This window comes from Limanda limanda, chromosome 14 (genome assembly GCF_963576545.1).
Source record: "Limanda limanda chromosome 14, fLimLim1.1, whole genome shotgun sequence".
NCBI lineage: Eukaryota > Metazoa > Chordata > Actinopteri > Pleuronectiformes > Pleuronectidae > Limanda > Limanda limanda.
In genome coordinates this window covers 3,925,624-3,952,518 of record NC_083649.1, presented here as the reverse complement: position 1 = coordinate 3,952,518, position 26,895 = coordinate 3,925,624, and the positions used below count along the sequence as shown (strand labels likewise).

The 26,895-nt window shown below is 41.3% G+C and overlaps 2 protein-coding genes across 3 annotated transcripts in view; both read right to left on the bottom strand.

Annotated features, from left to right (window-relative positions):
- The window catches only part of gtf2ird1 (GTF2I repeat domain containing 1), a 33,086-nt gene extending 18,126 nt beyond the window's left edge, over nucleotides 1–14,960 (bottom strand). For both annotated transcript variants that reach the window (XM_061086007.1, XM_061086008.1), the window contains exons 1-9: nucleotides 14,795–14,960; nucleotides 9,425–9,545; nucleotides 8,927–9,068; nucleotides 6,713–6,889; nucleotides 5,627–5,810; nucleotides 4,073–4,389; nucleotides 3,381–3,476; nucleotides 2,765–2,848; nucleotides 1,429–1,612 (exon numbers count right to left, since the gene is read on the bottom strand). In XM_061086007.1, coding sequence (XP_060941990.1) covers nucleotides 1,429–1,612; nucleotides 2,765–2,848; nucleotides 3,381–3,476; nucleotides 4,073–4,389; nucleotides 5,627–5,810; nucleotides 6,713–6,889; nucleotides 8,927–9,068; nucleotides 9,425–9,541 — 1,301 coding nt within the window. In that variant the 5' untranslated portion in view covers nucleotides 9,542–9,545; nucleotides 14,795–14,960. The remainder of the gene's footprint in view (nucleotides 1–1,428; nucleotides 1,613–2,764; nucleotides 2,849–3,380; nucleotides 3,477–4,072; nucleotides 4,390–5,626; nucleotides 5,811–6,712; nucleotides 6,890–8,926; nucleotides 9,069–9,424; nucleotides 9,546–14,794) is intronic.
- Nucleotides 14,961–18,605: 3,645 nt separating this feature from the next.
- clip2 (CAP-GLY domain containing linker protein 2) overlaps nucleotides 18,606–26,895 on the bottom strand; it is a 31,812-nt gene continuing 23,522 nt past the window's right edge. Inside the window, exons 10-17 of the mRNA XM_061086580.1 lie at nucleotides 25,796–26,371; nucleotides 25,654–25,711; nucleotides 24,361–24,444; nucleotides 23,419–23,575; nucleotides 20,813–20,972; nucleotides 19,893–20,081; nucleotides 19,632–19,691; nucleotides 18,606–19,531 (exon numbers count right to left, since the gene is read on the bottom strand). Of these exons, the coding sequence (XP_060942563.1) occupies nucleotides 19,520–19,531; nucleotides 19,632–19,691; nucleotides 19,893–20,081; nucleotides 20,813–20,972; nucleotides 23,419–23,575; nucleotides 24,361–24,444; nucleotides 25,654–25,711; nucleotides 25,796–26,371 (1,296 nt within the window). The 3' untranslated portion in view covers nucleotides 18,606–19,519. The remainder of the gene's footprint in view (nucleotides 19,532–19,631; nucleotides 19,692–19,892; nucleotides 20,082–20,812; nucleotides 20,973–23,418; nucleotides 23,576–24,360; nucleotides 24,445–25,653; nucleotides 25,712–25,795; nucleotides 26,372–26,895) is intronic.

Below are 26,895 nucleotides of genomic sequence, written 5' to 3'. Positions count from 1 at the left end.
AACACGAGGAGGAACATGTCGTTAACATCTCGTTACGCACACATTACGTGCTCGTTAAACAATCAGCTAATTGACTCGCTCCTTTGTTATCGCTGAATCCCTCTAAAAATAACCGTGTGGATGAGATTCGCTCCTGGACGGATTCTCCAGACTTCTGGCTCGTTGTTAACGTGATTCATCTTCAGGAAACGTCTTTACTTAAGTCCTGTTTATTTACATCTATTTGTAAAACATTTTATTTAGGGCAGCGTAACCTCTGCATCTTCCAGCTGCACATTTATAATTTATTTAATATCTTAATAAAGCAAGATGACCTAGTTTATGATTTTTCGCGGTCTAATGCTCCAAATACACCACAAACAACAGCTGCTTTTATCGTCTCTATCTATATTAAAACATAATTTGGAGCCAGAGTTGCAGTTAATGTCATTTTCTCATCACACTGATGTTCAGGTGTTCATGTTTCTGATAAGAATTGGTTTAATAACTTTTTTGATGATATACAAACGAGGTGAAACATCATGATTGACAGCTGAAACTGACTCGTGATTGGTTCAGGATGTGTATAGGCAGCACTTTGCTACTGTGGCTCCGCCCCTGACTGCTGCTGCACAAACTCCAAATGTGCAAGATGGCGGATTTCATATCAGGCGCATTGTGGCGTCCCCTCTGGATAGTGTGGGCGGGAAGAGGAGAATGTAAAGCAACAGATGCAGGAACATCACTAACATGAGATATCATATAACAGCAGAGCGTTATTATATATATCCAATCAGAGCCGGAGAACATTAGAACCTAACGATCAGTGTGTTTTAAAACCACGATGGCGAGAACATCTGGAACATCCCTCACTGACAATGGGAGTGTGATGTAATTCTGAATTAATCACATTTTCAATCTTTCCCTAATTGTATTAACACTAACGAGCCGCCTGCAGGATTCGTTAAAAAGATGTGTTATCTCCAACAAGGCATGGTGGCTCGTTTAAATGAGCTTAAACAAATGGAGGGGGGGGGTGGTTGGCCGTTAGTGGTGGCGTGCCGGCAGGGGAGTCGTTCGGGACGCGGGTGGAGACGGTTTAGCGGTCGGCGGGATGTCAGCGTGCGGGAGGAAGCAGACGTTTAAGAGACAGATGGTTATCGGCCTGCTCCGCTGCTTATTAAACCCCGCCCCCCCGCAAATAAAAGTGGCGGCTGCAGTTTGTCGGAGCGGCGCCGGATCACGACCTGCACTCGGGGACTGAATTAAACTTGATTAGACTTTCAGGAAAGTGTGCATCGACGTGTTCCCCTGGAAATATAAATTACAAAATGCTACGACTGCTTCCCGGAGAGTTACGTCTGCCTGGAAGAGGAACTCATGCTCCAGCAACGTTTCGATAAAACTATATTTCTGTCTCTGTAATTGTTCTCGTCAATCACTTCTCACCGCTTGACGATGAAGCGGATCCCGTGGCGCTCGTCCAGGATGCGCTTGAGCTTGGGGACTCCGTAGGTGCAGGGTCTCTTGAAGGGGATCTGGTCCGGGATGCCGATGATTTCCACGGCTCCGGGGTCGCAGGCGATTTTGCGGTAAGGGACGGGCACCATGTGATCCAGACCCAGGGCCTCAGCTGCAGGGGGGGGGGGAAACAGGAAGCAAACAGGTATTATAGACACACAGTGTGATACTGGTGGTAGAATATGGGTAACACCCCCTTATTGCCTGAATTAATTTCCAATATATAAAAAAAGATATTTGTGTTTTTGGCTGTCATACAGATGCTAAATTAAGTGGAGATTGTTGATTTTCAATACAACATAAACAATAGATATCAAATGTAAGTATGAGGCAAATTAGCGGCATAATGGGGCATAACCGTAATTTAACAAATTTTCCGGTCTCTGGTATGTAGATTATTATATTGATGCTGCTTTTGCTTGAAATGGAAAAACAACATATGTTTCTGTACAATCATTGATGTTCCATCATCACAGTATTTCAAATACAGCTTAATACCTAAAAATAACTTTGCTGCACAGTACCAAGGGGCTAGTATGTATTCTCCACTCCGACCACTAGATGGCAGCAGAGTACTTCCAATACCTTCATGGTATGTGTAGTATTTGCACCATCAGGCATTAGTGGGATAAAAAGACCGGAATGGGGTTTGAGGCAAATTCGGGACATTCATCTACAAGGGGTTAACTAAAGTATGAATACACAGCAGCATCTTTGGAATAATTTAAAATCAGCAGGAAAACAATGCAAATATTTCAAAACATAAAAGGAAACATATTCCATTGGTTTGTGAGATGCGGATTTGAAACCTCAAGTTTGACATATTGGTCAGCATCGTCTTAGTTTGTTGAAATCAGAAGTAACCATATTCGCAGGATGGGGGTGGAGCCTGAATTGAGGATGCAGCACGCCCACTAATGAGGAAAGTGATGTGTTTTCTGAACATTGGAGCATGCGAACCTTTTAAAGTAGGTAAATTATAATTATCAACCTAAATATGAGCAGAATATGTTTCCTTTATCTCTTCTTTCTTCTTCCTCAGACATTTTTCTTATAGAATTGAACAGTACACTGTGTATACAGATGTGTGTCTCGTGTGTATCACTGAGGAGAAGATGATCAAACTGAAGCAGTGACCTGAATCCATCAATATCCATAGACACGCACAGAATCATAACGCTGCGTGAACGATCATCTCGAAGAGGAACAGATAACGTCCCAAATTTCCCCCTAAACCCAGAAAGCACCGAGCTGCTTCTCTCACCGTATCGACTGTTGAACAGAATCTGAACGCATTCCCTCAGCGTGTTGATGTCTTCAGTTTCCCGGATGAACGAGTCCCATTTCTCTGCAGGAGAGAAGAGAAGTGAAACAAAACGTCTTTTATGTAAAAAGGAGAAAAGTTCAGCGGAGCATTAACATTCAAATGAGCTTTACTCCAGTGTGGCGCTAAAAGATCTGGGAAATTAATCGTCTCCATCTTCTCAATGTCAACTCGGGAGTGAGAGCAATCTGCTTAGAGGATTACTGTTGACATCTCAGTAGCTTAGCCCTTAATGGTGAAGGGTTAGTACCGTTCAGCCGGGGCTCAGTAAACAACGCTCGGCTACTGTGTGAGTCTACAAATCCAAAGAGAACGAGGAAACACACAGGAAGAAGATGTTAAACAAAACCCTCATATGCCTTGGTAAGTGCTTTTAAATTGAAATGACGGACACAGGAAGTTATTAGTTTACATATGAGCTTTAAAAAACATCTCTGTCATCTATGTGTATGTCTGGTGTTCTCACTACTGGGTCACTGATACTGTATTTGCTCTAACTTCAAACAACCAAACACATATAAAGACAGAATAATTCTGGTCCTAGGTTCAGACTCACCTGATTTCTCATGCACGATAGAGAAGAGCAGCCTCTTGGAGATGTGGACGCCAGGAGGACTCTGGCCTTGATCACCAGGTAGTCGTGATGTCTCATCTGAAAGTTCAGAGCGAATATCTGTTTAGTTATTAATATATTCATTTCAATCTCATCTCAGAAAGAAATCTTCACTTTTGGCAAATCCTCTCATTCAGTAAATTGTTTTGCTAACGTTGTTAATTAACTGGAAAAGATGGGAAATTACCACAGTATATAACTGGGTGTGTTTATCTAACATTTTGAGAGGTTAGGCTTCTTCTCTAGAATTTCAATCACAGGTAAGTGAATGGATCAGAGTGTTGGTGGTTGGTGGTTGAATGATTCCTTCAGGGACACGAGCATAAAAGGGAAATGTGCAATAAAAGAGCTGCTCTGAGTGAATGAATATGAACTAAAACAATCTGACTTCAACCCAACGACTGAAACTGTCCCACTGGAGCTCAGGATGAGACAGACTCTTTAAACACAGACTGTTCTTCTTACTGTTCAGAGTTTAGCTCACAGAGAGAATCTGGTTTTATCTGAGAAAAAGCTCAAAGTCAAGATATGTCCTTTTCAAACTGTTTCAAGTGTTCACTGGAAACAGGACCAGGACTCAGGACCACCTTCCATCGTTGGAACCGTCCCCCCTGATCCTCACACGCACACCTCACCGTTGTTAGCGCCGTCCTTGGAACACGTCTTGTCCGTCCCGGCTGTCCAGTTGGCCAGTCGGTCCTTGCCCAGGTTGAGGAGGGACAAGGGTTTGAAGTCCAGCTTGCTGTCTGGGTGGGGTTTGGAGGACATGGGCATGCCGTACAGGAAGTCCGACAGGACCGAGTTGCTGGAAGTGGCGGGACTTGATGCCGGGGCTACCGGGGCGGGGGTCTTCCCGGCGCCGTGGCTGCTCGGCGTCACGGTGGCGGCGGTGGAAGTGTTGTGATTGACATCAGTGCTGGACTTGGCTTCTCGAGACAAATCTTCTGCCGGCCTGAGCACGAGAAGGAGAAATCAGGATCAGGACACAAATAGCTTCTGCCTCAAGGTTCCACTGGATCTTAATCTGAATGCTTGATGCGTTGGAAAGGTTAAAAACATCACAGCTTGACATCAAGCTTCTTGTTTGCCAACTGTAATCACCTGCCAAGCTTCTCCTGGCTTACGCTGCATCTGCTGCGGCAGAAGAAACTCTAACTGTAAATTAATATGGACGACATGTCTCCACTTCTTTTAAATCTGGGTGGACTCCTCTTCCATTACCAGTTGAGGAGTTTGTCTAATTCTCCTGCAGCTGAGTCATGTTTGAAGTCATAAACTTGCAGGAAACAAACGTGTTAGAAGACAAGGGATAATGGGACTGTGGTCACTTTTACCTGGTTCCCTGTCAAACCTGCACGATACCGAGAAAGACTTTCAGCTGCACTTTACTTCCAAGATGCAGAAAAACTAAGCACACAAATATCCTGGAAGTTTAATGAGCATCATAACGTCACTCTGGAAAAGGTGCAGCATCTACTCTGCCCAAACAAAGAAGAAGGAGGAATGAGCGAGAGTTAATGCCGATTGTATTAATTCACATTGGCAACAAAAGCAAGATGTTACTGGGTGTTAGTGGGTTTTGTGACCAGTGGAAAACAGGCTTCATGTTCTGGTTGTAAACACTAGTTCCCAACATCCTCTTTAGTTTGCTCTCATTGCTCTCATTGGCAGATTCTGCACAATTGAGTCTCCCTGTTTCATATTTAATATTTAAACTTAATATTAACATCCCTTTTGTAACTTGTGTGGTCACTGTTGACTTAAAACACACAGAACTGTTTCTTGTCCGGCATCTGTCATTAATCCTGTTAAACATTGCCTCTGTTCTGTTGTTATGAAGGAAAGATGTTCTGAAGAGACGGACATGAAACCTGAGAGAGTGTTTTATTTACAGCTGAATTAAAAACCCTGTTTAACCCGAAGTAAAACACTTCAGTCTGTCCTGTTCCATTAAACCACAGAGGACGAGAAGGCAGCGATGTGCTTCCAGCCAAACACAAGTACGAGTCTCTGGAAAACATTAGGAGGCTAAACCCAAAATGCCAAACATCTTTGTTTTATTCGTTCTTGTGCAGCGGTCAGATGCGAAACATCTGCTTTCATAATCCGATACAAGTGTTCAGACAGAAGCCAGTTCTCCAAAGACAGCAGGACATTGTTCAGAGCAGGAGAACCGACGGCAGACTCACCGTTTCACCGTGAACTGGATCCGGTGGCTCTGCTCCAGAATCTTCATCAGAGTCTTGATGTCGTACTCCGACGGCTTCTTCAGCGTGACTCCTTCAGGCAGGCCGTGGGCCACCACAGAGCCGGGGTCCTTCTGGATCCGCTCATAAGGCACAGGGACCAGGCTGCTCTTTCCCACGGCTTCACCTGCACATTGCACGAGGCAGAATTACTCCCAGCCTCAGGTGTGTTATGAGTAGGGTTGCAAAGGGACGGAAAGTTTACGGACACTTTCCGGAAACTTTCCACGGGAATATTTAGCTCGGGAATTTTGGGAATTTTGAAAAAAAAAAAAAACTATGCAAATGAAACGCTGAGCAATAAAAACATCATTCAAAACTCTATTTTAAAGATGTATGGAACGTTGAGTTTCAACCCTCCACTGTGCATTCTTCCATCACATGCACAGATAACTCCCAGCATCCTTCACTCTACAGCAGGGCTATTGAGGCCTGCTGTAGAGTGCAGGACTAGTCAGGTAAGTTTCAATGATATTACTCGGAAAATATATTAGCATGCTGATTGAGGATTGTTCATCTGTTCATCTAGCCTATTTCCATTCATTTATGCATCAATTGTAAAATATGTTTACACACTATTCCAATTGTTTGGCTAACTATTTAAATCTCTGGCATTGCATTAGTGTTTAATAGAACAATGCCACGTGCACTCTCTCATGTGTGGAGACATTTCACCTCATCCAATGTAGAAGGAAAGGCTGTGTACATTTGCAAATACTGTGCAAAGACCTATGTTAAGAATGACACAACGATGCAGAAGCATATAGTCAAGTGCCCAAAGTTTCCTCAGGGCTCAAATCAGCCTATGACACAACACAATGTTTATATTTATGTCTGTATATGACAAGGTAAACACAGTTAGTATAAATTACCCACAACATTTCCAGTTTATTCCCGTTAATTCCTGTTAATTCCCGTATATTCCTGTTAATTCCCATGGAAAGTTTCCAACTTTGAATATTCCCGGAATTTTGCAACCCTAGTTATGAGTAAGAGAGAAAGGAAATCATAAGTGAGGTTCCTCCTTACTGTAAAGCACGGTGAAGACTTCCTCCACCATCTTCCTCAGAACAAAGATGTTGGACTGAGCGTCTGATGGAGCTCTCGGTTTCCCGTGTTCACCGTCTTTACTCAGTTTGCTGAGCTCGGCGTCCTGGTCTTTGGTTTGTGGATTCGCTGTGGTCAAACTCTGCAGACATGGCGCCCCTGGAGACAAAAAGACAAAAGTCACGTTTCAGTTTTCAGACGTGGAAAATTGTGTTTTTCGAGGATTTTCTTCCACACGTGAAGAAAGCTGCGGGAGGTTGTTTGTGTCAGACACGTTCACAACAACAGAGGAACGTTTGAAACATCCAGTCGACGGGTGGAGCAGCAGGAGGCAGGACATGACATTTCAAAACCGCTGTGGAAATCACAGTCTCTGCTATTTCTTTGAGAATTTCGGCTTATCGGCAAAAGCTGTCAAATCTCGTCGTCTTTCCAAGTTGACATCTTCGTCTTCCCCCGGTCGACATGTGTGGCTCATCTTCTTCATCCTGAGACATTTGTATTATTCCAGTTAGTCGGAAAAGCTCCAGAAAACACCCGCTACTGACTTTTGCTCTGTGCATTTGCATTGCACAGAGCAGCCCGCGCCTTTACTTTGAAGGTTCCACAGAAACAAGATGATTGAGAGACTTATTCTCTAAAGTAATGAATGTGTCACCTTTTGAAAAATAGCCCCATATAAAGTTAATGACTTGTTTGTCTTTAATCTGTCTTTTAATAAAATTAATGACTTGTTTGGAAGGTGTCTGGATAAATGTGGGAGCGTCTCCAACAATCGGTGATTAAGTAGGAGACATAAAGCCACTTAGATCAAATCTTCCTCGTTTGTTACGCTTGAAGGACGCAGGAAAACAAAAGGTTTTACTTCTATTCTTCACAAAAACAAAAAGCAAGGTGGAATACCGTTGCCTTTCTCCTTTCATACGCAGGATGATAACATTAAACTGTGTAATGGGAGGTCACAGCCTTTTCGACAGGTGAGGCAATTTTCTTCAAAATGTACTTCACCACTATATTTTGATTGTGTAAGAATTGAGAAATTGTTATTGTTATGACATGGCGAGCTCCTTAAGTTCTGTACTTCTATTTATGGATGACCTTCACATGCAGTGTGAAGTGTGGTAACGATGGGTGGTGGCGCCACGGGGGGGTTTCTCTCCTCACCTGCCTGCGGGAGATTGTTGTTTGCATGATCCTGTTCAAATCGATCTATAATAAAAACCATAATAGTTAGAACATGTTTTAATTTTGCTACAGAAAGCTGTAGCGTTTAAAATAACTAATGGGTTGTTTAGAAATGTTTTTTCATGTTTCTATATTGAGAAGTCTTTTACTTGTTTTATGTGTTTAATTTTGCTAAATTTGTTCAACAAACATGTCGGAATTGTGTATTTATTTCATTTACAACACAATTTCCTCACTTCTATCAATTATTATGGTTTATTGACGAGCTGCAGTTGAGTTTAGAGATTTTAAAGAGTTTAAAGAAAGACAAGATGAGCACTGGTTGACTGTTAACCCATGTTTTAGTTTTGCTACAGAAAGCTGTGGCATTTAAAATAACTAAGGGGTTGTTAAGAAATGTTTTTTCTTGTTTTATGTGTTTAATTTGCTAAATTTGATGAACAAACATGTCAGAATTGTATATTTATTTAATTTATAACACCATTTTAGTACATTAATAATTTATTATGGTTTATTGAGGAGCTGAGGTTGAGTTTAGAGATTTTAAAGAGTTTAAAGAATAACAACATGAGCACTGGCTGAGTGTTAACCCTAAGAAGTAGAACCTGCCACGTTAAATTAAACTTAAACAGAGTCTCTGGCTCGAGTCTTAAGAATTTATCTGGCAATAATTTTGCAAACTCAACACATGAAATGGATTCAAAATGAGATGAGACAGGACGATTTCTTGATATATGGTTTTATCTGATAAGGAGCAAATGTGTGAAACTGCCATGGTTTATGGATTCAATCATTTTAACTCAAAGTAATCGGATTTCAAGCAAAAGTGCGAGCTGTTGTTATTGAAGCCTTTTGGTTGAATGTGATCACTGGCTGCAGAATCCTGCCGGGACACGCCTGCCTGACACGAGAGCATTTCATGTAAGTGTCTGGAATCTGTCGCTGAGATGAGACGGATCAATCCTCTGTCGAGAATGAATCGTTGAAATCACCGTTCGGAGCAGAACTTACGGCAGAACTTGTAGAAGTCTGTTTGGATTTCCCTCCTGGAGTTGAGGAACACTCTTCCCTTCTCCGTGCCCACGGCGATCACGCTGTCCTCGTGCACGGTGACGCACGCCACCTCGGCGTTGAGCTTGGACATCGCCATGCACTGGAAAAACAAGAACGCAGGCTTAATCTACTCAGAAATAATTAACGAAAAAAACTCCTGAGGAAGACGAGTGGGACTCAAGAGTTCATTAAGTAAATTGATTACGAGAAAATCTGCTTTCTGAATCTCCTGGAAAAGATTCTGCTCTCAGATATGATGCCACAGTTCCACATATCATCAATTTCTGGTGTTCGAGTGCATGGTGACATAAACAAGACGAATTCAGATTCTGAAAAAGCGATGCAGCTGATTATCCAGATGTTTTATGGTTTGATTTTCACTCATTTGCTTGGAGCAGTTCATCAGGTTGACAGCACAGAGGAAGAGAAGAAGAGGCGGAGGCTTCGGCGACGTACCACTGAGTCCAGGGCCGACACCAGGCTGGTGAGGATCTCCTGCCGGGCCGACACCAGCGGCTCGCCCCGGGCGCTCGCCCTGATGCTGTCGCATGCCAGCTTCCTCATCTGAGCCATGCCTCTGCAGGGGACAGATGAACACAGTTAAGGCAGATGACCACGGTGCGGTGCAGACAAAACCCTGCGTGTGTAATATTCACGTACACACGCACATTCAAAGCAGAGACTTAGTTCTGACATCATTTGTTTTGACTCTAGGCAAATGGAATCTTGCATTCTGAGGCTCCTCCCTCACCTTGCATGCTCATATCATTCAGTCTTCAATTAATTCTAATGAGATTATGCTCTCATTAGATTTTTTTACTAATTAGCTTGAAACACAAAGTAGAGCTGAGAATCATTTGTTTGCAGGTACATTGGTCATTAAACAAAAACTGGGTGGAATACGATTTTTATCCTGGTGATGGCTGTAGAAAGAAATAAGGGGATCACCATAAGTTATTGAAATTCATCCTGAGGGGGATCATGAATTTTTTAAACCAAATGTCATGAAATTCCATCCAAAACGTTGTAGAGAATTTTAACACAAAACCAGACGTGAGCTTCAGGTGGAACATGTTAAATTAAATATTTGTGTTCTTCCCAATGATAAGTTTGGTTTTATTTAGTTATTTGATTCGATAAGAACCTGGTGAAATGGTCCCAGTGACTCACCAAAATTGGTATGATTCATCCTTGCATATCATATTCATAGCTTCCCCATCCAATGAAAGCAACAGCCTCCCTTTAGCCACACCACCAGCATGACCAACAGCCGAATCTATCAGAAATCAGCGACTTCTGGTTTGCCTCAAGTTGTCAACTGGGGCTAATTAGAGCGCTCACATGATATCACATGAACCCATTTATACTTCGGCCTCTTCGGGACACGTGGAGCAGCTGGAAGAATCACGAGATACGTGCCTAACTTTCCACGACCACCGCAGGTACCGAGCCGTGACGTTTACGTGAAGTCCAGATGAAAATCTAGAGAATGTAAATCAAAGCAAACAGGCCAACAGATAGGAATTGCTAATGGAAATGTTACAAAAAAAAAACTGCTCGGCTAAAGCCAGGCACTATGTTCTCATGGCAACGGAAACCCGTCTCCTTGGAAACTAATCTCGGGGCATTTGAACAATGCAGCTCTGGCCTTTAATCTCTCCAGACACTGGGAACCATTATACTCGCCTCTGGCAAAACCCCGGCCACTGACTCAATAGAGAGAGGACAGAGATAGACAGACAGAGAGAGAGAGAGGGAGAGAGAGAGAGAGAGGGTGGGTGGGTGTGGTGGGGTTCAGCTGCACCAGTCTGAACGTGCCAAGTCTATTGGCCGTCTCTAAATCTGCCTCCCCTGGGGCCACAGCAAACATCAGCCCCCCCACTCCCTCCTCCCTCCTCCCCAACCCCTTCTAAATTATTACGGCCTCAAAATAGATGGCCTGTTTCCCTCACATATTTGAAAGAGGAAAAGGAAGTAGAGAGGAGGAGGAGAGCGGTGGGGATAAGCGCAGGCTCAAGGATAACGCCGTGTCAACTGCTTTGTGATAGAGGAAGCTCCAGCGTATTATACATATACAGTTTCTCTGTGGATCAATAATTAATAAATAAACGACACAAAAGAGGCTGTTATTTGCACATTTTTCTGAAGTTTTCCGTAAGTGAAAACGCAAAAGTTTGAGTCAGTTGCTCTGGACTTTTCCTGAAGATTCAAGAGCTGTTAAGGATAAGGACCGATGCTGCTGTCGATAAGCTGTAAACAAAAACACTGAGCCTTCCACAGCAGATTTTAAACGTCATGTCTTGCTTCCTGTGAGATTTAACCAGACGCCAACCCCTCATCTGAATGTTCCTGTTGTTGTGAACACGTCTGACCTGGACACACTCACTGCTTAATTTTTTCTGGACACTTTCCAGAGTTCAGGTCTTAAAAAACAACTTAATCCTCCGACGCCAAAAAAAAGTCAGACAGCAAACCTTGTTATCAGGTGTCGTAACATCTTTAACATCTTGGACTTTGTCCTTTTAAATCTGGCTTCAGGAGAGAACTGGTCAAAAATATCACAATCACAAACATTCTGCCCAGTGCTGTTTGAAGCTAACCTTTAAAAAGTATATAATTTTGCTCAGAACCTGTTGAAGAAAACCCCAAAGAGGCTGTAATGTTATTAAGCTTATTACAGACAAAGGTCGATATCTACAGGAGTCACTCAAGGTGACCGGGGACGTTTTAATATTGACATAAACTCAGGAACTGTCAATACTGGATGTGTTTTTATTAAAAGGTCAAAATGTGACCACTTGGGTTTCTTTAAATCAGCAATAAAGGCTTTTAATTCAAGTTTTTAAACCTGAAATATGAATTTGATTATAAATAAGTCATGAATCTCTGACACCTTTCACTCACAAATCTGTGCTCTAGGTGGAGACACATTTCTGTCTCAGGTGTTCTGTGCAGATATTCACACGTAATAAATCAAATGAACCTATACATTCAGTCCTGTTATGTTTGTGGAACATGAATATACACGTGAGTAAATAGGTTTGTAGATGTAATAATGTGGTAACGCACATAAAGTCACCATTACAGATATATGGGTTCCACAGGTTGTGGCCAATCAGAGTGAAACTAAAACCAGGTGAGGTCGTGATCTTCAGATAATTGGCTTCGCTCTGTTTGACTTTACCACGTGATATAATAAATTATCATTACATCTCTCGGGAGGAATGTTTGTTTGTGCAGATTCCTGTTTGCTGGATGCAGAGACCGAGTGGGTGAAGCGTTACACATTCCTGTCAATGATTTCCACACTGCACCACACAGGTAGTCGCACAACAGGCCAAGAAACGTCATGGCTCTTTTTAAGGAAACTAAAACATTCACCACAGCTTGTTGGGCCTGAAGGATTCACGTCTTTCTTTTTGACTGCTTGGACGTGTTGTTGGAGACGGCGCGCTACATTTTTCCATTTGGATTCAGCCAGGAAAATCCACGTGAATCATGTTTATGTGTCCGTGTTGTTTACGAGGCTGTTAGTGCCTGGGTTCGTTTTTCTAAGTGCCACACAACTGGCTCTAATGGGCACTGGGCCGTAGGTGCAGCTTGTCCTGCCACGACCAGAGCAACAAATCTAATAGATGGACCAGGGAGATGTCACTGGGAGAGCTGGTCCTCCAGGCCCATTAGGTTTAACTAGGGGAGATAAGGGAGCATACCTGTGTGAGTACACAAAGCCAAGAGACAAACGCTTTGTGCTAAACTCTTCTTACTAAACCGTGGTTTTCCTTCTTCCTCCAGGAAACAAATGAATGTGCATCAGTCTGGTAAGTAAATAGAGGAGAGTGGTTTCAGTGGTTTCAGTGGTTTCAGTGGTTTGAAAGCAACACACCTATAACCACTCACAGTAAGTCAGATGTGGTGCCTTTGCATTACAGCAAACAACCTCATCATCTTTCTAGTTTACATCATGAGACAATATTCTCATATTTACATCAACCTATGACAGTGATAAAATCAAATCTAGTAATAAATCTAAGTATGAACTAATCTGTGTTTTTTGTTTTTCCTCTGTGTGTACTGGTCTGTATTTGATTTGCATTGTACTCGTAAAAACTGCTTTTCGAAACTGGCGTATTTAAATTCACACAGGTCACTAGACATATTTACATGGACATCAATATTACAATATTAACCCGAAGACAACAACAATCTGAATATGACTCTGACATGTAAACAGCATTTTCTGATGATCTGAATAAAGTCATAATTGGAATAAGCAAAGACAAATTATGGTGAGTGTGGGGAATCTGGGACATTGGGTAGTAATCTAGTCAAAAGGACTTTTCATGTATAGCATGGATATCATGGGGGGTGATGTCACAGAAAGGGGAGGGGTCAGTGTCAATCAGAAGCCCCCCCCCTTTGGAATGACATGACAAGGTCAATGTCACACGATTCTGTTAACGATATAAATCTGTAATAAACTAGACAATGTTCCTAAATGTTGTCAGATTATGTTTGTGATGGATTCAAGCAAATGTTTAGATTGTGTTTTAGTTTTATTTAGTTGTCCCACTTTATTAAATCTGATTCATAATGTATGACATCATGCTCTGGGTGATCTGGGACAGTCATTTAAGTTGTAACTTTTGAATTTTGAAAAGTTCTCTATAAATAAAGATGTTATAAATGAAATAAAGTTGTTATAACATTTGTAATTGTTGCTTTATGACCTGTCTTGTTTTACTCTGCAGCTCTTGTGAATAACTTAGTAACTTAAAGAGTTTGAAAAGTGCTTTATAAAGTTATTCTAAATGAAATAAAGTTATTATAACGTTTGTAATTCCTTCATGTTTCTCTGTGCTCTTGCTTCCATGACCTGTCCTGTTTCACTTTGCCCTCGTGCTGTAGATTTTTAAAGAGTTATAAATTAAGTTATGATAATAATAAATATGTCCCTTCAGAGGGAATCGAACCTGTGGACTTTCTGCTCAGAAAGTTTGATTCCACTCAGCTGGTTTGTGTTCTTTTAAAAAACTTGTCCTGTTCTCCAGAACAAACCCAGACAGCTGAGAGCACACACACATACACACAGACACACACACACACACACACACACACACACACACACCTACACACACAGAGACACACACAAACTTTATCTCTCCCATCAAGGCTCTTTCTGGAGAAACCCTGTGCTCCTCTGATAACACACTTAGCATTAGCTCGGTGCTTCCCAGCTAATTGTGTACAACCCCGTTATAACACTGTTGTTGTGTTGATCAGCTCCCACACGCTGCCTTAGGTTGTGTGTTGTCATATATCCTCGTTGTGTCGTGCACTTTCAACGTGTGTCGCTGGCACAAAGCTAAGCTAGCTGGCTATTGTTGTCCTAGCCCCCTACCCCGTTGTGATCTATGGGGGAATAAATTAGCCATCAAGCAGATAATAAACACCCGGCTAACAGTGCTCTCCCCCCGGCCACACTCCGGAGTCCCTCCCGGTGGATTAGCACCGGGAGCTAACACTCCCGATCCCCGGTGTTATTCACGTTAAATTAGCCTAATAGGCTAATAACCCGCTGGCTAATTAGCTGTCACATTACGCTAACGCTAACTAGCCTCGTTAGCTGCGCTGCGAGAGCTAGCTTAGCATTAGCTTCCCTTTCATCTCCTCCCCCGGTGCACAAACCGGGTTATAATCTGTAATTCCAGAACCGAGCCCGGGCTAGACTCGACCAAAGCGGGGACAGACACAGACAAACACACACACAGACTCACACACATACACACACAGACACAGACACACAACAAGCGAAGGAAATCTCACCTCAATTAGCGATTAAAGAGCCTTGTTGCCGTCGCCAATCCCGGAATAGAACCTACTCCCCCTGTTTTTAATCCATAACCCGCGGTTCCCACGACGCGTCCGCTAGAACCGGGTAATCCTGCACATCTGGACCGGGCTGGTGTGTGTCCTCCCCCCCCCCAGTTTGTGTGTCTTTTGCCCCTTTGACGTGCTCGGTCCCTGTCCCCCTCTCTTTGTTCTGTAATCCAGTAAAATTGAAACTCATTCGCCTCCTGCTAATCCTAACCCGAGCGAACGACAGCTCCTATTGGCTGCGATCCCTCCGCGGGATTAACCTCTGGATAAGAGGGGGGGGGGGGGGGGGTCGATTAGATACATATATACATGTGTGTTTTATTTATTTAGTTTTGATAATGTTGGTCAATCACCGGGAGACACTTTGGTGCAACTTCCACACACACACAACAGTCAGTTCTGCATGAAAAGACACAAACACATTCATATTATTCTCAATCCTGTTAATTATTTTAAGGATTAAAAACTCCAATTAGATGTTATAATGTGATTAAATTGTATATGTCTTCATCATGTGATTTAGATTGAAATACTCAACGTGTCGTAACTCAATTGTTGCTTATTATCGCAGTAATTACACAAGCACTGTGTGTAATAACGCTTTTGTACATGTTCCATGTTGTAAACGTAGTACATGTACACATGATGTCCACTTGGCTGCAATTTCCACACTCACAGTTACTTTAATAATAGATACCTCAGTTTTTTATGTTATACTACTACCAATACTACGACTTCTAATAATAATAATAATAATTAGAATAATAATTTTATACAAGACAATTTATGAAATAAAGCAATAAAACAAACCAAAGTTAAAAGACATTTTTAAATGTATTTTTAAAAGATGACACTGGCTCGGCTTGTCTGATTGATTATGATTAAACATACATATATATATATAAATACGTACATATACAATATGATATACTGCGATTAAGATTTAAATCATGTATCATTAGAATTTTGCTTATTCCCAGTGTATGACCTCATTCAGGTTTATCAGAACATGCTGTTTTGTTTTATAAAGACTCCTAATCTGGTTAATTATTGCTGTTCATGTTAACATAGTAATAATCCATGTAAATAAAAGCTTTGATCTTTATACAGGATTAACAGAGGAACATCTGGAAGAAGAAAAATATCAGGGTGCGAAATTAACAGAAAAAAAAGAATATGCCTTTAAAGTTATTTTTATTTAGTTTCTTGGCTGCAGCTTCCACTCTCACATGTCTGCTTCAATCCCTCACATGTTGCATGAAGGTGGTTTTTCATGTGTTCGCTGCACATTCTCCAGATTATTTATAATTATAGGATTATGATCCGTCCAGAGCAGATATGTGGCAGCTCCACGGATCTTCTGGCCGTTGCTCTTGTGATTGCCCGAAATAGACCATGTCAAGTTTGATGTAGGGCAAAGTTCAGGTCCTGGGGGGAAACGAAGGAACACATCGTTTTCTTTTAGCTACAAAAAAACATATTCACACACCGTTTATAATAGAAATCTCACAAGAAAGCACATCTGGATCCACTGCTTCTCTGTAATCTGCTTCCTCGCTGTTTGTTCCCATGACTCACATGTGCAACTTTACATTTAAAGGTACATCTTATTAAGTCAGTAATTATGTATTTATTCATATTTCACCATCGTAACCAGTCGGCCCTATAAACTGAAAACTGATGGATGAGACCCAACAAATAAAATTAGGGATTATCCGACTCTTAACAATAAATCTAATCCGAGATTATCTATGTAATCCAGTGTATCTCTATAATCTGGTCAGTTTTATTTATGAAATATCAAGTAGGCTTATAACGATATTCCATTTACACTGGAACCTTGTTCATGCAGCATGTTCAGAATATGTTTCCTCTCCTGTTTGACATTTATTTCAGATTATTGTTACTAGAAAGAGATTTTAGAACCAAAAAGACCTAATGTTTACTGGATGATAATATTTATGAAATCTATACAATGGGAAGATTCACTTTTTCATCACTGTGCTGAGATGAGGATTTGAAAATCCTTTGTTTTGTTGTGCAAGTGAGGTCTTTTATTATATGTTAAACCTTATGAAAGGTTTACTTTTGATTTAATATCAGTTTTACAGGAGAGCTGCATGATCGTTTTTATATAAACTGTGAAAAACCCACGAAAAGACATTTAAAAAACGGATTATTCAAATTAAAATGTGTCGCTAATAGTAAAACCAATAACTGTGCCCACGACACACATTAAATTTAAAGGGGCATCTTATTAAATCAGCAATTACGTATTTATCCATGACACCAAAACTGATAATAAATAAAAAGAGATAAATCTGGAGGTTATAAATCCAGAGACTTTAAATAATTTTTAAATATCCAGACGAGAGTTAATTAACTTGGCCTCTTTTTCACTTAAAGGAATTATTACCTCCTGCTGTGGTCGACATCAGTTCATTTTAATACCAAATATTTCCACTAGACGAGTGTGTGTGTGTGTGTGTGTGTGTGTGTGTGTGTTTGTGTGTGGAATGAATTCTTCAAACCACCAACGTCTTAGTGGCGTGAAATCTGACGCTGCTTTGAATCAGCTCTTTAGAAAAAGATCCCAATCCGCCAAAAAACACACAGAGGAGACAAAAGTACGAACGAGTGTGAAATCAAACACCAGCCGCTCCTCGACCACACGGTTAATATTTAATAACTCAATCTCCGAAACCATTGCAGCAATAATCCAAAGGCTACGAGCCCTGCAGCTGGAAAGACCGTGTACAATAACCAATGGAAAAGTCCGGTGGTGTTATCTGGAGTTAACCGGCGTCTGACCCTCGTGTGTTTTAACCACGAGACGCTTCCTGCTCCGCTCACCTCTCTGTGATGTGTCCTGTGACCTTTGACCTTCTGCAAACACCGTCTCCTCACTCTGTCAACAAATGGATGAAGCAATATTTGGAAGACTTAACTCTATAAATGTTGATAAGGAAATGCAGATGTTGTCAATCTGGGTAGGGAGGCGATTGTTTGACAGCCTTTTAGAAAACTTTACAAAAGTAAAATCAGGTGATTCATTAAATATAACAATCATATCATATACTGCAGTTTTTTAATACTACTGCATGGATGGACTGAACGTAAACTAGCTCATCATTACTGGCAGGTTGTAATGGAACAGTTTTTACTGAATGAAAGATAAAACATCTGGAATGATTCATAGTATTCAGCCTGTGAAGAGCTGGATTCAGCAGGTCTCCGGGTTCAGAAACATCAGGAACCAGTGGTTACACAGACGTGCAAACGGTGAGACATTGTCTACGTCTCAATTCAGAGGCTGCAGCGTTCGGAGGCTGCATCTGAAGACGAGGATTAACTGTGATTCAGTGATGAAGAGGTAATGGTGCCTGCATGAGCTCAAAGCTTTAGTATCAGGCTTCAACTCAACCGAATGTTACAGGTGTTTAAAAAACCATTAAAAGCTTCTGGTTCCACCTGAAGAGAGGATTGGGTCTAAAATCATCATAGTTTGTCCATAATTACATTTTATCTAATGTCTTATACAATTTGGCATCAGCTCTAAAGGTCTTTGCTCACCAAATTCTTATTTTTTGTTTCACAGAATTTAGTCCTGAAAGCCATCGGGATAATTTCAGCTGATCAGAATATGAAATTCTCCTTGTTCCTGACAGCTTCTCAGGATCGATGAACCCAGTGTTTATTTTATTATTTAGAACCAACGGAGAAATAAAACACATCGGACTCAGTGTTCAAGGTTTCTGTGCGTGAGGATTTTTATTGGCTGGCGGATTAAAAGACAAAAAGTACGGGCTTCATGTACAAAGATCTCAAAGCTGGATCAGAGACTGAAAACAAAGATGGACGACATGACAGCTCCCTCAAAGTGAAGCCAGATCCTCACGACCGCCCCCTGCTGGCTGGCTGCAGTACAGGTCATACACCCCACCTTCTCCACGTTAACAAATACGACATGGACAAAACAAAACAAAACAAAAGTCAATTCGGCTGGGGGGAGTCGTCCGTCTTTATTTACAGTCGAAGATTCAAACTCATCACAACCAAGGATGAAACAAAAGTTGCTTAAAAGCCATTTTTTTCAAAACTGCCGTGTTTGTCTCTTAGATTTAAAAACATTCGGGTGAAGTTTTAGTTTTTAATACTTCCAATAATACAGGTCACTTTCATATTAGCACTTAAACAGGAGAATGGACACTTCCGGTCTTCTCATCAGATATGGAGGCGGCTTGCCCACAGTACGGATGATTACTACAGAGCCGAGGAGCAAAACGCAAAATAAATAAAACAAACAAAGCAACCGAGACACAAAGTCCTCACATCGTTGTCCGTCAGCCGTCTTGTTTTTTTTCTGAATTGTCAAATGTTCCTGGCAACTTGTGGATTTAAAACTTTCTAACTGTAAATCATCAGAAGTTGCCGATTAGCAGGATATGTCTTCACGTCCTCGTCTCGTCCGTTTTCCTGGTTATATTGTATAGAACTTTAAGCGGCCTTCGTGATTGGCTAATAGGAGCTTTCTGCAACGACACATAAATTCACTGGAGATAGAGATTTGCTGATTTGGTTTGTAACTGTCAACTGAAAAGTTCCATCGCAGGAATCAGGAGAGGAAATGTTGGACGACGTCTCAGTTCAGCTTCGTCTCTACTGCTCGGATCAGTGTTGATCCTGCGAAGTCACAAAGTTCAAACCTGTTAATATCGACTGGTTTTTAATAAAATCATGATGATAAACGTGGTAAAAGAGGAAAAAACAAACTAATACCAACATCTCGAGTGCTGCCTGACTCGTGATGATGAATCCCATTGGCTGAATTGGCTCCATGTGCCTGAAAGAAACAAAATATTCAATCATTAAAGGGTTTAAAAGACTATTTTGACATTTTGCTGATCTACTTTATTCAAAGTCAGACGAGAGGATATTTAACTACAGTAGCTTCCTTTGAATCAAAACCCTTCTCTCGTACCATTTTCTTTTACCAAATTCTAGTTTTCTAGTTTCTCTGCTAAACGTTTCCCTGCAGCTTTACCGGGCTTTTGTCCGGACGCCTGCGCATGGCCTGCACCAGCTGGTCCACCTGCTGGTTGTGGTCCATGGCGTTCCTCAGGGCGTCCTCGGTGCCGAGCAGCCGCTGGCGCAGGCGGGTCACCTCCGAGTCCAGAGCCGAGGGGTCCAGCATGGAGTAGCGCCGGTGGTCCGGTGAGGCATGTTCCCGGCTCTGAAGAAAAGTCACAATTCAAAATCGTGAGGGAAATATAGGATTTTACATTATTCATATATTCACTGAACGATTGGAACATGGATATATAGTATAATAGATTTTATGGGAACATTTTAATACCTATGATAAGTTTTTATAAAGTAATGTTTTTCATGTGAACGTAAACATTTTCTGTGCGATGAACAGTTTCATGTTTTCTGTGTCTCAATCACTCTATGAAAATAACTCTGGTGAAGTCACAGGGTTATCTCAGCTATAGCATTTTGCATGTGTAGAGAAAATAATTGCATTTTAATTTATTGCTGTGGAGTTTGAATGATGCGCTTGTTTGCCTCGGGGGGGAAAAGAGTCTAAAAGCAGACGCTTTAATGGGAAAATGTAGGATCCAGCTTGTTTTTGCAACTTAACCCTTAAAAGGGACGAAAGGTCTGTGCACATTCACCTTGTGCATCAACTCTAGAGAAACATATTCCAGATTTAGAGAAAGAACAGAATAACTGGAGCATCGTAGAAAAGATGCTCAGCCTGAATTTATACTTTAAAAACTAGAATCTATTAATATATCTATTCATTTCCTAGTAGAATAACCAATAAGCTCGTTAGAAGACACAATCTGACCAGAACTTGTCTCTGAGGGTTGGTTTAAACCTGTTTTGCTCGTTACACTCGACTTTCTGAGGATTAGCAGTCAGATTAGCGATGCAGCATTTCTCTGTTCTAAACTTTACCAGCAGGAGGAGTTTTTCTCGCAGCGTCCCGATGTCGTCCTGGAGTTTCTGCTCCTTCACCTTCCACTCGGCCTTGTGCACGTCCCGGTTCAGATCCTTCTCCATGTCCCTCGAGTGGCGGTGCGACTCCAGGAGCAGAACCCGCAGCTCGTTCAGGCTCCTGGGGGCAAAACGAGAGGAGACAAGGAACCTTGAATGTTTTGCTGAGAGGAAGAAACACACAAAGCCATTTTCTGTGGGTGTCTCTGACTCACAGTGAAACTCTGCCCTAAAGGATTTTAGGAGGAACACATGAAGCTGAGACCTTGAACAAAGCTCATTATTATTCAAAAGCTCTGCAGCCCATTATAAGAATAAGATGTGGGCCTGTCTGGCCAGAGGGAGCGGGGGGGCGGCTTCGCTCTCTGTTCATGTGAGGGAGGACGGACGCCTTCCTCAAACAAGATGTGCAGCTCCACATCAACTACATATACACAGAGCAAGTTACACATGTATTTATAAACACATATATATATATATTTATATAAACACAAATATTAACTTCTCTTCATGCTGAACATATACTCAAGCTGCTCTAATGGATGTTTTCATATGAATAATGCATCAAATGGTTTTGCATTAAAAAGGCAGGGAAGCACAACGTGTCCCTTCAATGCATCGATCACTTTAATGAGGAGATCACGTCAACGTCATGCATAGCTTGCAACTCTGCTGCCCCCATGTGGTCAGAAAAATATCAATCAATAAAATTGATTGTTGAAACAATGACAGGAGATTTTATTTGTCCTCTTCCTCACTTTTTTTCCAGCACTGCCTCAAACATGAAATTACATTTTTAGATCTTTCTGTGACGAGTCATATCCGACCGTGACTTCTTAATAATCGTCTTTCATGAATTATCTAACAGAATTTATGAAATAAAACACGTGTAACCACGTTCAAAGTCTTCTTTACTGAGTCGATGAGCTCGCTCCTTCTCCTGGACTCGTGTCAGGCACTGATATAACATCAGTGACATTACGAAAAACTGAAATGATCATTTCCTCCAATAACAATAACTCAGAGCGAGTCGGCCGCTGAATCTTTCACTGGATGGAATATACTTTTATTGCGTGCATCGTAATCGCTGCAGTTATGATGCACAGAGATGTTCGGCTGCAGCCAGCCGGCACTTACTGTTAGTGCCTGGCAGCTTTTACCAACATCATCATCATCAATAATGCAGGAGCGGTGTAATGTAGGTTGGCCAATAATGTAATACAATTAGGCCAATCTGAGTTAATACAGCGCTGTGGAGAAAATGCTTTGTCTGATCGTGAGCGTGTTTGGACTTAAACAAAGAAGCTGCAGCTCTATGAGGATGATGTGACTTCCTATTTGTCAGAGTTTTATTGAATATTTATCCTGGAAGTGAAGCTAGGACGTTAAATCGTGAGCCAGAGACAACGAATTCAGTCAGAGACAGACAGGTCTTCATCGTTTTCCCTCAAGAGGACGAGACCCAGAGAGTCAGACCTTTAGTTTCACATCAGTGTGGTGGTAACGTCGGAAAAAACAAGCGATATATGTGCAAAGCTGATAAAAATCCTCAGATTCTGATGGAAATCTGAGGAGAAACTTTCAGTTCATCCTCTCCACCTTCATCCAATCGCTCCATATTCCATATTCCAGGGTTGAGAAGGACTGGAAACTCGTCAAACTCATCATAAAGCTGCACGGATCAATATCTTACTACCGACCATGTCACGAATCCACAGATCATCACCAGAGGCTCCTCTCTAATTCGTTTAGCTGATTTATTTCTGTTTCCTTTCCTGACCCAGTGAAAATCCTCGTCACATGTTACCTCACCAGAGCCAGACGACAACCACAGATACTGAGCAACCAGCTGGTCAGCAGAGTGGAAACTTTAGCTCAGAAAAATACATATATTTCCCTGAGGAGATGGTGGAGACCAAAAAAAGAGCTAAAATAAGAGCGAACGTGGGATGAACAAATACCATCTTTAACATTTGCCATAAGATTTAAAATTGTTGATAATATGTAAACGTTGAGATTACACTTCCATATTGTTTCTTATCTTTATCCAACAACACCTACATTTTAATCCATCATATCATTAACGCCTACATTTAAACTCAACAGCATATTAATGATATTCTTCTTACACGTCTTTAGTTTAATATCACAGGGAATGCTAACTACTTACTATTAATTTTCACTTTAAATACTTTTTACTGTGTTTTTACTGTAAAGCCTCTGAACAGAATGAAAAAACGTGTCCTGACGGCTCCTCACTCTTTTATCATGAAACCTCAGGTTGTCAGAAATATAAGTGAAGCTCATGTTCCTGCTGATTCCCCCGCCCCCCCCCCCCCCCCCCCCTAACATCGACTTTAACAAGATGAAACATTAGGGGAATTAAACAGCATGATTCAAACAATATTGTTCAGGTTGACAACATGTGCAATAAAAATCCAACGAGCGCCCGCGGGCTCCCAGAATGTGTCCATTACCAAATTGATAATATGATGGATTATTGTTCATTACAGACTTCCATGATCCACACGGTGCTGCCGCAGATTGTAAAGTCGATGAGACCTCACCTCTCCTTCTTCAGCAGGTCCTGGCTGATGCTGACCAGCTGCCCAGATGCATCATGGGACTTCTTGGCGACGGACTCCAGCTCGGCCTCCACGCGGATCTTCTCCCTCGCCAGGGCGTCGAGTTTCTTCTCGCCCGTCCGGACTTTTCCCTCCAGCGCTGGAGACGAGAGGAAAACAACACAACGGTGGATTTTTACGCATATTTAAGTACATTTTTAAAGGGTTTGTGTTGATATATCGATATAGAAGAGTTTCTTAAAATCCTAGTTCAGTGCAAAATGTTCATAAGCACCTATTTTATTTGGATATTTCTCGTCTGCTCTACTTTTTTATAGTTTTTCCCGAGGTTCTTGAACGTTGCAGATGAAGTCGGCTGTTTGTAAAACTTAAATCATCTGAACACTCAAACAAATGAAGTCTAAATCTAAACCAACACATTCACACGTTCTTCAAAGCTCGTCGGTTTCACAATCTGAGCTCGTTTTGAATCCTTTGATCTGGAGGATCTTCTCTTTGCTGACGACAGCCGGCTGACAGATTTTCTCTGCGACACTTAAAGAACGCAGAAGATGAAGATGAATATGAAGATGAAGACGAGTGTCTGTGCGGTGAACTCGGCGAGACAACTCGGAAAGTAAAGTGAAGCCTGCAGTCACCAGACGTACAAGTACAAAGAGAGAAACACTAATACCCACTAATGAACGTGTCTGTTTCAAACTCAAACTGCCTGATGGGTAGGAAACGCTTTAAAACGAATATCAAGTTTCACCTCAACACTGTAAGAAAAACATGATTTAAAAATAGACACAAAAACACTGAGAGAAAAGACCGAATCCCTCTAAAGAGATTCACATCTTAAATTAAAACCAGCAGGAGAACATCGGACGTCAGAGTTTTGAAAAGGTCACGGTGAAAAGGTCACCGTGGAAAAAGGACATTTACCTCCCATCTGCGATTTGAGGCCTTCGACCTGGGAAGTGAGAGTCGTGACTTCTTTTTCCCTTTTCATCAACTTCTCCATCGTTTCTGAGGAACAAGGAGAAAACAAGATTGTAAAGGAGACTGATGATGTTTCCTTCCTCTTGAGGGTTGTACAGGTTTATTGTGAATGTAAAGAAAATTCAATCTAAATCTTAATCAATCTAATGTTGGGCATAAATAAGTCTTAACTCCCAAAATGTCAAATTATTTCTTTAAAATCAAGAAGACAGAAAAATGCATCTATTTGTAACTCTCATTTGTATAAATACACATTATGATCAGCAACTTGTAAACTTATACAACATAAACGCTGAAACAGGAGTATTAATGGATATTAATGATGCTACAAGAACATTGATAGTACTGATCCTTTTGATCACGTTGTGGAGGAATAACTATTAACTAATATCAACTTCTCCATTGTTTCTGAGGAACAAGGAGAAAAAAAAAGATTGTGAAGGAGACTGATGATGTTTCCTTCCTCTTGAGGGTTATACAGGTTTAATGTGAATATACAGAAAATTTAATCTAAATCCTAATAGATCTAATATTGAGCATAAATCTATGTCTTAACTTTCAAAATGTGAATATGTGCACTTTCCAAAATGTCCAATTATTCCTTTAAAATCAAGAATACAGAAAAATGCATCTATTTGTAACTCTCATTTGTATAAATACACATTATAATCAGCAACTTGTAAACATACACAACATATACAACATAAACCGGAGTATTAATGGATATTAATGATGCTAAAAGAACATAGTATTGATCCTCTTGATCACGTTGTGGAGGAATAAGAATCAGACATATGAAGATATAACACATGTATTTTCATTCAACAACTTCTCCATTGGTTCTGAGGAACAAGGAGAAAAAACAAGACTGTAAAGGAGACTGATGATGTTTCCTTCCTCTTGAGGGTTGGACAGGTTTACTTGAATATAAAAAAAATGTAATCTATATCTTAATCAATATAATCTTGAGCATATATGAGCCTTAACTCTCAAAATGGGAATATGTACACTGCCCAAAATGTCAAATCATTCCTTTAAATTGTAGAATTCAGAAAAATGCATCTCACTGTAACTCTCACATGTATAAATACACATTAAGGTGAGTATTAATGGATATTAATGATGCTAAAAGAACATAGTATTGATCCTTTTGATCACGTTGTGGAGGAATAAGAATCACACATTTGAAGATATAACACATGTATTTTTGTTAATCAAATAAAAGGACTGAGATACCTTCGATATTCTGCTTCAGCTTCATCTTCTCCTCTGAAATGTCGTTGTCTTCTATCACCTGAAACAGGAAGAGGAGGAGAGTTGAGCTGGAATTCAAAAACAGACTTTCAGCAGGTTGGGTTTTCTGGCTCCATCGACTCACGTTGGCGTCCCGGGGGGTGTAGCGGTCGGCCTGGATGGCGTGCAGCTGGTTCTCCGTCACCCTCAGGGTCTCCTCCAGCTTCTGGATCTCCTCCTGGCTCTCGGCCTGAGCTTTCTGCAGAGCCTGGTAATCCGTCATCTTCTTCTCCGACAGCTCCAGCCTGGCCCTCAGCTCCTCCGTGCTCCGGCCCTGCTCCGTCTGAAGCGTCTCCATCTCCGCCAGCCGCTGCTCCGCCTTCACCAGCTTCCCGGTCGCCTCCTCCAGCGCCTGCTTCCCGCTCTTGAGCTCCGCCTCCGCCCTCCAGGTGTGGCTGCCCTGCTCCAGCTGCTCCTTGGCCTCCTGCAGACGAGAGCAGAGGTCCTCCCGCTCCTTGGTCAGGATGGCAGCTTCGATCTTGTGCTTGGCCTTGAGGTTCTCCGTCTCCAGCTGGTGCTCCATCCTCAGGCTCTCCAGCACGGCTCTCCGCTCCTGGGCGTCCTGCTCGTGACCTTCAGGGGCGTCGTGGCTGCTGCTCAGCGACGCCTTCAGGTCCTCCACAGACCGGTGGTGGTCGCTCACCAGAGAGTCAAACTTAGTCTGTGGAGGGAAATGAGGAGGATTATGTGGCTGCACTGGATGAATATAAGAGAAACATGAATTTTGATGAAACAATCTATTATTGCTGAGGTTTCCTTTACTGGAAGAAAAGTTTTGTTGGACACTTTGAATCCCTAATTTCAGTATTTCAACATTGTTTATCTGAAATCCTATTTTCAGTCTATTTATCCTGTTTACCCGACACATATATTAAATAGTCTATATATTTCCCTTATGTTAAATTGTATTTTTTATTTATTAAGTTTTTTGATGATGCTTCTAATTTGCTAAAAGTGATATTTTGTTTACAATCTATTATTGCTGAGGTTTCCTTGGTCAATGTCACAAAGGAAGTCTGGACTTTTCTTTACTGTAAGCAAAGTTTTTGTGGGACACTTTGAATCCCTTATTTCAATACTTCAAATTTTTTTAATGTGCAATCCAATTTGGATTCACATATACTGTACATATATTATATAGTCATTTTTGTATTTCCTTATGTTGAATTGTATGTTTAACTTCTT